Below are 12,744 nucleotides of genomic sequence, written 5' to 3'. Positions count from 1 at the left end.
TCCTGTTCTGGCCTCCATTTCTGTATTTTCCCAGTTGAAATGTATGCAAATGATCAATACTCTGGCCTGCATTTATCATGACATTTCTCTGCTCCCCGCCTATCTATATATGATGATGCCTTTTCTCTGGGTGGGAGGGAAACGAAGGAAAAAGCAAACTATATTTGAACGTTTTCGCAGTTCGGCAAAATAAATAAATGCCTCCTTTTCAGAGGAGACTGGAGTTTTTGTAGGGAGCACCCGGGCGAATTTCGCTGTGCAATTTTGGAAGTGCAATTCCACGCAGCCCTGAACTCACTGGAGCAGCCCTGCGCGAGGGCACATGAGGTCTGCCCTGCTCCACAACCAACGGTGCGCCATTAAAAAAAAATGCTTGCACCCAGTGGCTCTCCCGTCCTCAACTGAGGTCCACTTCGCCAGTGTGCAAGTGGGGGCTGAGAAGAGGCAGCTATAGAAGCGCCAGGAGGGAAGGCAGCGCGCACGCGCGACCGCCCGCCACCCTCCGGCTCCGTTCGCCGGAAGTGCTTCAGAGCTTCCTGGAAACCGTTGCCTAGCAGCGGCGATGCCGCCGCGGACGGGGCCCTTAGCAACGGGAGCATGCCGGTGTGGGTGCGCGACTACAGCTGGGAGCAAACGGCCGAGGCCGTCTACCTGGTCGTCCCCTGGAGGGCCGCCCCGCTCCGCCGCGACGGCATTTTCTGCGCCGAGCGATACCTCAAGGTCTGCGGTAGCCCCGGGGGGGGGGGCAGGCAGGGCCTGGGAGTGGGGTGGCCCTCGTGCAGCTGGGGGCCCTTTGCCAGGAAAGGGAAAGAAACAGTTGTTGTTGTTGTAGTGACAGGGCAGGGGGCGCCTGTATGTGTCTGTTGTTGTTGTTTAGTCGTGTCCGCCTCTTCGTGACCCCATGGACCAGAGCACGCCAGGCACTCCTGTCTTCCACTGCCTCCCGCAGTTTGGTCAAACTCATGCTGGTAGCTTCAAGAACACTGCCCCACCATCTCGTCCTATGTCGTCCCTTTCTCCTTGGGCCCTCCATCTTTCCCAACATCAGGATATTTTCCAGGGAGTCTCCTCTTCTCATGAGGTGGCCAAAGTATTGGAGCCTCAGCTTCAGGATCTGTCCTTCCAGTGAGCACTCAGGGCTGATTTCCTTCAGAATGGATGCGTTTGATCTTCTTGCAGTCCATGGGACTCTCAAGAGTCTCCTCCAGCACCATAATTCAAAAGCATCAATTCTTCGGCGATCAGCCTTCCCTATGGTCCAGCTCTCACTTCCATACATCACTACTGGGAAAACCATAGCTTTAACTCTACGGACCTTTGTTGGCAAGGTGATGTCTCTGCTTTTTAAGATGCTGTCTAGGTTTGCCATCACCTTTCTCCCAAGGAGCAGGCGTCTTTTAATTTCGTGACTGCTGTCACCATCTGCAGTGATCATGGAGCCCAATAAATTAAAATCTCTCACTGCCTCCATTTCTTCCCCTTCTATTTGCCAGGAGGTGATGGGCCCAGTGGCCATGATCTTCGTTTTTTTGATGTTGAGCTTCAGACCATATTTTGCGCTCTCCTCTTTCACCCTCATTAAAAGGTTCTTTAATTCCTCCTCACTTTCTGCCATCAAGGTTGTGTCATCTGCATATCTGAGGTTGCTGATATTTCTTCCAGCGATCTTAGTTCCGGCTTGGGATTCATCCAGCCCAGCCTTTTGCATGATGAATTCTGTATATAAGTTAAATAAGCAGGGAGACAATATATGTATATGTCTACTCAGAAGTAAATCCCAGCGAGGTTTGCCCTCATCAGGCCCACGTAGGTCTTGCAACCTTAAGCTAGTGTTGCTGCTCTTTAAGGTAGAATCATAGAATTGTGAAGTTGGAAGGGACCCTGAGGGTCATCTAGTCCAGCCCTCTGCAACACTGGAATTCTGATCGGATCTCCCCTTCTTTTTTAAGTGCTTTTCTTTAAAGGAGCCACAGAGGGATGCCTCAATCTGGATCGAAAGAGCAGCACTGGGGGTGGGGTGGGGGTGTTACTGGGTTGTTGTCTTTATTTTGATTGCATATATTGTGTTTTTTAGGTCGATCTTTTTTGTGAACCGCCTGAGACCTCCGGGTACAGGGCGGTATATAAATTCAATAAATAGTAATAACAATAACACAGGAGTATGCAGCTATGCCATATGGGGATCAAACCTGCAACCTTGGCGTTATCAGCACCACACTCTAACCAGGCTGACAAATGAGTTGGGGCCTAGCAGGTTCGGGGCAAATATAACGTGTAAATGTTTTGGGATACATATTATTATTATTATTATTATTTATTTATTGCATTTATAGCATTTATATCCCACCTTTCCTCCAAGCAGCTAAAGGTGGTGTGAAGCTTTGACTTGTGCCCCCAGCATGCTGCCCAAGTGTGTTTCTTAAATGCAAGCATATTCATGTTGATTTCTAAATGTTCTTCTTAGGTAAATTCTCCTCCGTTTCTATTTGAAGCCATTCTCTATGCTCCTATAGATGATGTCCGCAGTACTGCCAAAATCGAGAATGGCTCAGTTTTCTTCACCCTCTATAAAAAAGAAGCGGCCATGTGGGAATCCCTCATTATGGAAAATGGTGAGTTTTCCATTGGGTTGGTCTTAAACAAACCTTTGCTGACCTTCCTGCAGTATATTATATTATATTATATTATATTATATTATATTATATTATATTATATTATATTATATTATATTATATTATATTATATTATATTATATTATATTATATTATATTATATTATATTATATTATATTATATTATATTATATTATATTATATTATATTATATTATATATTTTCTTTGCCACATATATGCATCACCATACTTATTATATATTAGCACTCACAATTCCTAACATTTTATATCTGATTTAACTAAAGCTTAACAAGTGATGTGATGCCCAGATACAGCAATCAACCTGGTTTTTGTCTGACATACAATCATAACTTTTCATTTAGCAATAACCCTTATTTTTTACTATATTCAGTAAAGTTAATCCAGTTTGCCATAAAGTTGTCTTGTCTTTGTTTCCTAATTTTAATAAAGTGTGTTAGTCTAGTGATTAGGGCAAACCCCTTTCCATGGGCGTAATTAAGGGGGGCGGGAGGGGGCAGATGCCCCTCTCCCTAGATTCACAAATATTTTTGAAAAGCATTGAAAGTTGTTGTCTGATGTAGAGCTGTATATATCCTTTAGAACATCCATATTTCTTGCCAAGGCTTTACAGATTTGTGTAATAAAACTTAAAGGGGGAATGGGAAATTATTTTTCCTGTAAAGGTCGGGGAGTAGAAATGTAAAGCACTATTATTAGCAGTATTCTTGTTATTATTATTTTTATGTGTGTAATGGCTGCTCGCTAAACACAATAAATTGAACTGAACTAAACTCAATTATCTGAGGTTCTGCCCCCCCCCCCGCCCCCAGCAGAAGCTTGTGCCCTGCAATGTCCTGTTTATAGGGTATTTTTACCCATGATTTCCTAAAAAAATCTCAGCAAATTTGGCTGCACCTCCCCCCCCCAAAAAAAATCCTGGCTACACCCATGCCCCCTTCCTTTGTCAACTCATCTTTTTAACAAATGATGCAGTCAGCAGTCTCCACTTCCCCACATATTGATTGGACTCAAGGCAGCTTACAGATAAATACAAGAACTGTTAAAACATAGAAAAAACAATCATTTAAAAAAATTAAACATAAAGAGTTTTAGCTGCTCTTGCCATATAAGAAGCACTGGTTCTAGTAGACTTTCATATCACACAGTCCCTTTTACATGACTTTTTATTTTTATCCAATATTTCTTTGCCATATCACATTCCTGCCACATGTGGAACAAGTCACCCTTTTTAAAAAATATGTGGGCAGCATTGTGTTTTACCTTGCCACCCATGCTTTATGTGTGCTGCTGGTGGCAGAAACTAAACTAATCACATTGGTAAACTGCTCTGTGTAAACTGGTTATCTTCATAATTTGGCAGTGGATGAGAGGCCAAACAGTTTGATCCAAAAGCCAGAAGCAGCATTATAAAATTGGGAAGTAAGAGTGAGCTAAAATGTCAAGCTGCGGTGATAACCCCTCCAGGCAGTGCTGCAAAGGCAAAGAGGGGTGGGTAAGTAGTAATTCATTTGTCCCCAGAAGGGTTTAGTCTGCAAGGAGTGCTTGGCTCCTCCCCATGCTTACTGCTTCAGGGGACATGATCTTTAGGTCCTCTTCTTGCCACTACTGCCCAGGGAGAACAATTCAGTTCCCAACTCCTTGGCTGCAGCTTTGTCACTGGAAGTCTCTTTCCCCCTTCCTTCCTGCTGTTGGATGAGGGGATGGAAGGAGTTGCCCAATCAGCAGTGTTTGGCTTGCCTTACTGCCCCACGAAGAACAGTGCCTGAATATCACTGCAGCTGACACAGTTTCAGAATCTCTCATTTCTCATACCTCAATTGTACTATCACACCTATTGGTCTTTTAATTGATATTGGAATGGTTCTCTTCAGGGGACAAGGGAGAAATGCAGAGAATCCGAGAGGATGCTGTGCGCAAAGCACAAGAAGACGCAAAATCAGAAGCAGAAGCAAAAGCTGCTCAGAAACGAGAGCGCAGCAAGTTTGCTGTGGAGGCCACAATTAAGGTAAATCAGGTGCTGCCTGAGTCATCCTTATGAGCAGAAAACAGGATTGCAAATAATGGATAACCAATGTTATACCTACTGACAATATTATAAAGGTAAAGATAAAGGGACCCCTGACCATTAGGTCCAGTCATGGCCGACTTGGGTTGCGGCGCTCATTTCGCTTTATTGGCCGAGGGAGTCGGCGTACAGCTTCCAGGTTGTGTGGCCAGCAGGACTAAGCTGCTTCTGGCGAACCAGAGCAGCGCACTGAAACGCCATTTACCTTCCCGCCGGAGCGGTACCTATTTATCTACTTGCACTTTGACGTGCTTTCAAACTGCTAGGTTGGCAGGAGCAGGGACTGAGCAACGGGAGTTCACCCCGTTGCGGGGATTCGAACCGCGACCTTCTGATCAGCAAGTCCTAGGCTCTGTGGTTTGACCCACAGCGCCACCCGCGTCCCTTATTATATTATAATATTATACCTACTGACAATATTATACCTACTGACAAATGTTTCTTCAGATGCTACAGTTTGCATTGCAGCCTCAAAGTTAACATGGGTGGAAGCTACACACATATTAAAAACACTGTGAAAATGCTTTCTTTAAAAATGTTTTGAAAAATGATTTGAATTTGGCATACCACATTCTTGCCATGTGTGGAACAAGTCACCCTTCTTTTTTATATATATGGGCAGCAGTGTGTTTTACCTTTGCTGGGTATCCAGCAAAAGTAATGTGCTATATCCTCCACCCCCTCCTTCATAAGAGTTACTGTGTTGAATATAAGAGATAAGTCATGAAAGACTTTGCACCTTAAAAGTAGTTGTAGTGCAGCGTTTGACGGTTCTGCAATTCAATCAGCTAGAAGATGCGGAAAGAGAAAGGATAGAAGAGCTGAAAGAAAAGGAGCGGAAAAAAGCCACTGAGGAGATTGAGAAATGGAAAGAGCAGAACGAGAAACAAAAGAAGATTCATTTTTGTCAGCCACTTCAGGAACACAGAAAAACCCCAGAGCAAAGCAAGCAAGAGAAAAAAAGGAAAGTGAAATCTTCAAGTAGAGGAACATCCAAGTCAAGTACAACTACAGGAGGTAAAATGTTCTTGCTGTGTTCAAAACTAAACATTTTAACCTTTGGCTGTTTTTGGCTTGTGAAACCATTTCTAATCTGTCTTCACCCTAGTATCTAGGCTCAGCATTATTGCTCCATTTTTTATTCCAGCTGCTTTTATTTCTTGCTAAAGTGTCAGCACAGTACTTTCCTCCTTTGTGGCATCTCCTGATAGGATGGATGAGGTGGGTGCCTGGGTAATGAAGAGTGTTGGCCCATTAGGTAACTCAGATCTGGCCCTCCTCAGAAGGCAGAAAACATGCCTGGCTGGTATGATGTACAAAAACCATTATAGCACAGACTACTGAACAACTTCCAAATCGAAGTAACTTCTTATTGTTCCTACTATCTACATTAACCTAGAAGCTAGCCTTTCTTCACTTGTGGGTTCTGTGAAAAGAGAAGAATAAACAACAAAGTTTAATACAATGGTCCTAGGACTTTACAGTATTGACAGTACACAATAGTTTATCTGTAATTGGTTTTATATGTTCTCCATGATTATTTGTTGTTTATATTTTATATAAGCTCCAGTTGCCCTTTTGGCTTTTTCCCCCCAAAGTGATTTAAATTATGAGATAAATTATCTAAAAGTGTTCCCATCCTGAGAGGTAGCTTGCCTGTTAGTGTTTCCCCTGAGGTCTTTCTCTTCCTTCTCAGTGGCTTGCACCATCAGATGCACATGTGCTGGTGTGCTTCTTTGGGCCTTCAGGATCCCACCAGGCACTACCCCCAGGATATTGGATGCTCTAATCATAGCAAATGCCAAATGTTTATCTCAGCAATGGTGATACAAATAAAGAGACATTTTACATTCAGCTTCAGCCCTGTTAGTTTTAAATAATCTGTACTTGTAGCATCCTGCCAACGCCTGCCAAATAAAGGTTAGAAATAGGAAACCTATTTAGATCTGTGCTCAAGACTCTTCTTTTCCCTCCCTGGTTGCTGTGAACTGATACATTGAAAAATTAATTCATTATGTATCCTGATTATTGCAGATACAATTTCTGGAAATATGTTTTCAGAGAAGCTGAAGGAAGAATCTATCCCTGCTCCGCGATCTGCCAGTAGCATTGAAATAAAATTCACCCCTCGCGTCTTTCCTACAGCTCTCAGAGAATCCAGGGTTCCAGAAGAGGAGGAGGTAGGGAGACCCAGCTGCTCTGCTGTGGCTTCAAGGCATGCTGAGGAGCTGCAGTTGTAGAGTGGGGCGTGGGGGTGGGCAGGCCTCCGGCATTATTTTAACCACTTTAGAAAAAAGAATCTGGATAGACAATCCCACACGTAGAAAGCGAAAAATAAAGGTACTTTGAAAAGGTCATAAAGTGATGTGGACTTTAAATGGAGGGAGAGAATTTGTCCTACTGATTGCTAATGATGTCATAGATACTGTCCAGTAGGGGCCAGTGTGACTTCTTCAGTCATGTTCCTCACAGCAATTGAAATTGCAATGTTTGGGCTAGCTGCAGGCAGGAAAGCATGTTCTCCTGTCAGTGAAATGTTGGCAATGAAATAGTCCCACAACACACACGGCAAATTGAGGGAAGACTTCAGCCATTGAGAATTAACTGTGCACTTATGATGTTGTAAACCGATGGTCTGGAAAGGCCTGTATGCCATTAATTCAGAGGGCAGTAGAAGCAGGCTGTAAACAAAGGGAAAGGAGAGGTTTTTTTGTGTGGAATGTGGTTTTCTTTATGAATGTGTGTGCATGTACTGCCATGACTTGTAAAAGTAAGCAGTGCCTGTCCACCAAAAGGGATTATGACAATGACCCTTACCACAGATTAGAGCAAAGGTAATGCACAAACACTGCAGAGAAACTGTAGGCAATGCTTCTCTGGAGGTACTGATTTTCTATCACAAAAGACACAAGCAAACAAGCCTGAGTTAACTGAAAGTTATCAACAGCCATTGGCCATAATAACTCAGTGGAACTTTCCATGCGCAGAGGCACCCTTCCTCCATAAATTGGTTGCTGAAGGGGAAAGCAAATGACAAGGGAGAGGGTTGGTTCCAGGCCCTGCCTGTCGGCTCCCCAGAACTACTTGGTCTGCCACTGTGGGAAGAAGCAGGATGTTGACCTAGGTGGACCCACCTTGACCTGATCAATTTGGGCTCTTCTGGCATTCTAAATCTGGAACCCTTTGGAAGTCAAATGCCAATACACTTGGTGTTCAGTATTGTTGCCATACACTGGCATATTCACTTGCATTTGCTAAATAGAGCAATTGAATATACTTGTACTGTTTTAGGCACAAAGCACTGCACATATCTTTTATTCACAGTGGCTATGTAAGCAAGCAGAGGCTCGCAGAATCATAAATTCAGACATTGCTGAGCTAGAAGATTTAAAAGAAGAGGAGAAGAATCCAGATTGGTTGAAAGACAAAGGGAAGTGCGTTTGGATGTTGCTTCAAAGGATGTGTAAAATCACTTTTATCTCACATGTAATAATGGTTTGCTGTTTATGGGGGAAAGGGAATGAAGTAGCAACAGTGTATGAAGGATGGGCAGTGTATGTGTGTTTGTGGTTCAGTGCAGGCTTTTGCGATTCTTCTCAAGCTCTGCCAGAATGGCAACAATTATGAATCCTGGTGGGAGTCCTAGAAGTAAAATTTAGTTGGATACAACCCTTAGTCCTTTTGGAAATTTAATAACTAGACTCTTCTGTATACTCTTATCTTTTTAGTAAAATGTTTGCAACGGGAAATTACCTTGCCGCTGTCAATGCCTATAATTTGGCAATTCGTATCAGTAATAAGATTCCAACATTGTACTTGAATCGAGCTGCCTGCCACCTTAAGCTGAGAAATCTACACAAGGCGATTGAAGATTCCTCAAAGGTATTTGCATTTATCAAAGCTTTCAGGTCTGTAGCAAAACTCTGTATCACATTCGTCACCCTACTGTGACTATACAAGCCTTACAGTATTCTGTGCAATACTGTTATTGTTTAACACCGAGTAATTATAATTTCATCAAATATCAACATTTCCCAAAATTGAAACTCAACAAAATGAAATTCTGTAAAAATCTGTTGTGCCATCATCTAGGTTAGCTGGAACTTTATTAGAATTTGCTGTCTGCCATAGATTTTTGTTTGTTTGTTTTTTTCATGAGAATATTTGTAAGCTGACTTGAGAGCCTCTTGGGGGCTATAAAGCAGGATATAAAATATATATAATAAAATTGGCTGATGCTGCTGTGTTAGGATTACAAAACGGTTGGGTTCAAGGGCAAGTTCGTGCTCTCCCTCCCCCCTCTTTTTGTGTGTGTCACTCATAAGGGTGTATGTGCACTATGCAGCTGTCAACTGATAAGCCTGGTTTTGCTACTTTAAGTAAGGGTCTGATTCTGTCCTTGCCTGCAGCATTTGCAGTAGTTTCCTTACCAGTCTACTTACTGCCCTCTTCTATTATTATAATCTGCTAATTTATATGCCTCTTAAAGGCTACATTGCTTCTAAGTGGTTTACAAAATATGAAAACCAATTGTGCAATATTGTTAAAATGCAGTAAAATGAAAAATACACCATTATTAAAATACATAGTAAAATAATCTCTGTAAAAATGTCAAAATATAAATGGCTGTAGCCCAGTAGTGGAGCATCTGCCTTGCATGCAAAACCAGCATGAGAACCATCATGATGTGGTGAGTGTTGGACCAGGGGGTGAATCCTCACTTGGCCATGACCCTTACTGGATGGCCTTGGACCAGTCACTGCCTCTCAGCCCAATCTACTTCACAGGGTTGTTGTGGGGGTTAAATGAGGAGGAGAACCATGTAAACTACCTTGAGTTCCTTGGAGGAAAAGGTGGCATATGAATGATGATGATGATGGTGGTGAAGAAGAATAGGCCCCATGTTCAGTTCTTGGTGGCATCTCCAGGTAGGGCTGAAAGAGACTCCTGCCTGAAACTCTGAGAGCTCTGGAGAGCTGCTTCCAGTCAGTGTCAATAATGCTGATGGACCGATGGTCTGACTCAGTATAAAGCAGCTTCTTTTTCTATAGTGAAAATATACAGTAAAACAGTTGGCCAGTTACAGTAAGAGAGCTGCGGTCTGTGCCCATTTGTGCACCAGGTAGCAATATGCTGTAGCTGCTGCCAGTGCCGGGTTTACGTATAAGCTAAACAAGCTATAACTTAGGGCCCCTAATTGTGATATTGATTTTAAAAAATACAAAATACAGATACCCACTAAGACTTCAGACACCTCAGTCAAGGCTCAGCTTGTTTTGTTTGTGCTCCAGGGTGGTCCTGCAGAGAGGTACTTGACATGTTTGTGTGTCTGCAAATGAAGGCAAGGAACCTGACAGATTTGAAAACAAATGCTGGCAAATGCATGTGTGAGTCGTACACTGTCTTCAAGCGACAGCTAAGCTGACTTCCAAGCTTGTGTGTTTTATTTTTCAAGGCCCTGGAATTACTGACTCCTCCTGTTCCTGACAATGCTAATGCTAGAGTGAAAGCTCATGTGAGGCGTGGGGCAGCATTCTGTGGACTGGAATTGTATGCTGAAGGTAAAGGAAAGATACATGCTGAAGATAACATTCCTGCATTTGTTGGGATTTATTGTATGATACGAACAAGACTTTGTTAATCTGTACTTTTTATTTTGCTTGTTCATCCAGAAAGTTAAAATTTTAAAATTTTAGTTTTGTTTTATTTATGGAGATGGGATGATGCAATACAAGGCATTCGCCCGACTCAAAATAGACCTAATGACATCAACGGACTTAATGAACTTCTGCCCATTGATTATTTCAGTAGGTCCACTTTGAATTATTTGCATCACCCACAGTCTGTTAACACACTGTTACCCGCAACCAATAGAAACAAAACCACAAAAGTGGTTTTTTCTACAAGTACTATTCCTGTTAGATGAAATATTTAAGTATATTGGACAGTGTGTTGCATTGGAACACTTTATTTTCTAAACTAGCTTTCTTTGCCCAATGTAAAAGTGAACAGAAAAGTCTTCTGTATCTTTCTTTCCTTTTCCAAGTAGTTTCTCTCTTTGTAAATATATTTGTTTGCTACCTTGTTTCCTTTAGCTTTACTGTTCATCTAATTTGGAGCTTGACAAAATGCTTCCTTACTTCAATCTGCTTTCATCATTTCTAGCACCTCTAGATTTCTGTAGTAAAATAATTGGTATGTTTTGCCTTTAGCTGTATTTTCCTTATCCAGCACATTTCCCCAAAGAAAATTATGTAATACTTCTCCCTAAATTTCTGGGAATTGGAAGGTGAGCAGCCATTATGTCCCACTTCTCCCCTCCAATGTAGCACAAAGTAACTCAAAAGACAAGGCACCAAAACACCCATTTCCCTGTTTATTCACTCCATGCGGGTGCTTTTGAGAAAAAAGAAATGCACAGCTTCTCAGCCTACTACACATAACCATAGTTTTATCAGTGACTCAGCACAGTCGTGTTCCTGTTGTCAATATCTAGAAATCTAACTTGCAGTTCTGCAAAGTACTGGTTTTTTATGGGTGGCTGCAGGGAGCCTTTGGGTTCCGAGTCAAACCTGAAGAGCAGGCATTGCTTGTATTCTGCTTTAGAGTTTTCCTTGCCTGTAAATACCATTGTTTATTAAAGGAAAATCTGTCCGTCTGTTTCCCAGGTCTTGCTGGTATAAAGACTTTATGCTAAAGGAAGTGTAGAATAGCAACAATAAAGTAGCGTGCTACCAATGGCCTCTAAAAATGTCCCGGCTAGGCCACGTTATAGGACTAAGAAGCACATTCTGTATTGGTCAGCAAGACAATCTAACTCCTGGCCAGGCAGCAGCAGGGTGTAATGAAGTGGTAGAGCCAGGGCTACATCCCCATTGCTCACATTGTGCAGGAAAGATGGTAGAGTGGGGGTACAAATGGTAGAACCAGTGGATCTCAGGCCACCAACTCAGCCCTTTCCCATACCTCCATTTGGGGGCTTTGGGGATCCCACAGGCAGAAGAGGTGCTATGGATTGCAGCCCAAGGCTATAATCCAGGGATGGGGAACTCCAGATGTTGTTGGACTTCCAATTCTTAGTAGTCCCGCTAGCATGGCCAGTGGTCAAGGATAGTGGGCTGTCCAGCAGCATCTGGAGGGCCATCGGTTCTTCACCCCCAGTGCAATCCTATACATACAGTACTTACCTGTGATTAAACCCTTTGGAACACAGGACTTACTTGTAAGTCAATATGCACAAAAGTAGATGCATCTTCTAATTCTACTTTATAGTATGTTGCTGCCATTGTATGATTAAAATGCATGCTAAATTAACCCTAGGTCTCCAAGATTATATTGCTGCTCTCAAGATTGAGCCCACAAACCAAAATGTAGAAGATGATGCTGAGAAGATTCGACGCATAATTCAAGGAAATGAATGATTTGTGGAGGTGGATAATGAAAATTTGGTGATCAGGTATCATGTCCATGCTAGTAATGTTGATACTTATCCTTGGAAGATATTTTGTTGGTGTATTAAATAAGTAGTTGGATATTCCTCTTCTTTAGCTCAAGTATAGTAGTTAACAAATAAGGCAACATTTGAGGGCCATTATATTATAAGAATATAATATAAAATGCTTTCTTAAACTTAGAACACATTTTTTCTTATCTTGCACAATAAACAAATAGAAAAGCCTAACTTTGCTTAAGTTTGGATTTGTTTTAAAATTTGGGGAAAATGACTTGTAGTGTTAGATCATTTTGCATAATTTATGAAATATGATGTCACAATTCATAAGGTGATAGAATTAATAGCAACTAGTCTACATAGCTTTTCAATGATAAGAGGTACAGTCAAATACTCCATTGAAGAAAACCTCACCAAAAATACATACCACTTCTATTTATTTCTAAAAATCAAATTATAATGTGCAATATGTAAGATATACTGTAATCAAAGACTATTTGTTCCTCTGTAAAAATCCATAACCAAACATTATTGAAAGGTTTAATCAGAAAACTGTAGGCTTATAAGAATGTTTC

The 12,744-nt window shown here is 41.9% G+C and overlaps 1 protein-coding gene across 2 annotated transcripts; it reads left to right on the top strand.

The window, feature by feature from the left end:
- Positions 1-533: 533 nt before the first annotated feature.
- DNAAF4 (dynein axonemal assembly factor 4) lies at positions 534-12,400 on the top strand. Of its 2 annotated transcripts, none has more exons than XM_083475937.1 (9): positions 534-720; positions 2,465-2,612; positions 4,526-4,659; positions 5,508-5,736; positions 6,754-6,899; positions 8,044-8,153; positions 8,448-8,601; positions 10,175-10,280; positions 12,040-12,400. In XM_083475937.1, the coding sequence occupies exons 1-9, from the start codon at positions 598-600 to the stop codon at positions 12,138-12,140; spliced, it is 1,251 nt and encodes a 416-aa protein (XP_083332063.1). In that variant the 5' UTR covers positions 534-597; the 3' UTR covers positions 12,141-12,400. The 2 variants fall into 2 exon arrangements, with proteins under 2 accessions (XP_083332063.1, XP_083332064.1); XM_083475938.1 differs by having other exon boundaries at positions 574-720; positions 2,514-2,612.
- The last annotated feature ends 344 nt before the right edge of the window (positions 12,401-12,744 follow it).

Source organism: Podarcis liolepis (assembly GCF_965112155.1).
Source record: "Podarcis liolepis genome assembly, chromosome: 14".
Classification (NCBI taxonomy): Eukaryota; Metazoa; Chordata; class Lepidosauria; order Squamata; family Lacertidae; genus Podarcis; species Podarcis liolepis.
Note: the sequence above shows the minus strand (reverse complement) of the source record. Positions and strands in the feature narration are given on the sequence as shown.

Coding starts and splice junctions, on each gene's coding strand:
- DNAAF4 (XM_083475937.1), top strand. CDS start 598: ATGCCGGTGTGGGTGCGCGACTACAGCTGGGAGCAAACGGCCGAGGCC. Junction 5,737..6,753: donor GTCAAGTACAACTACAGGAG/GTAAAATGTTCT, acceptor TGATTATTGCAG/ATACAATTTCTGGAAATATG. Junction 10,281..12,039: donor ACTGGAATTGTATGCTGAAG/GTAAAGGAAAGA, acceptor AATTAACCCTAG/GTCTCCAAGATTATATTGCT.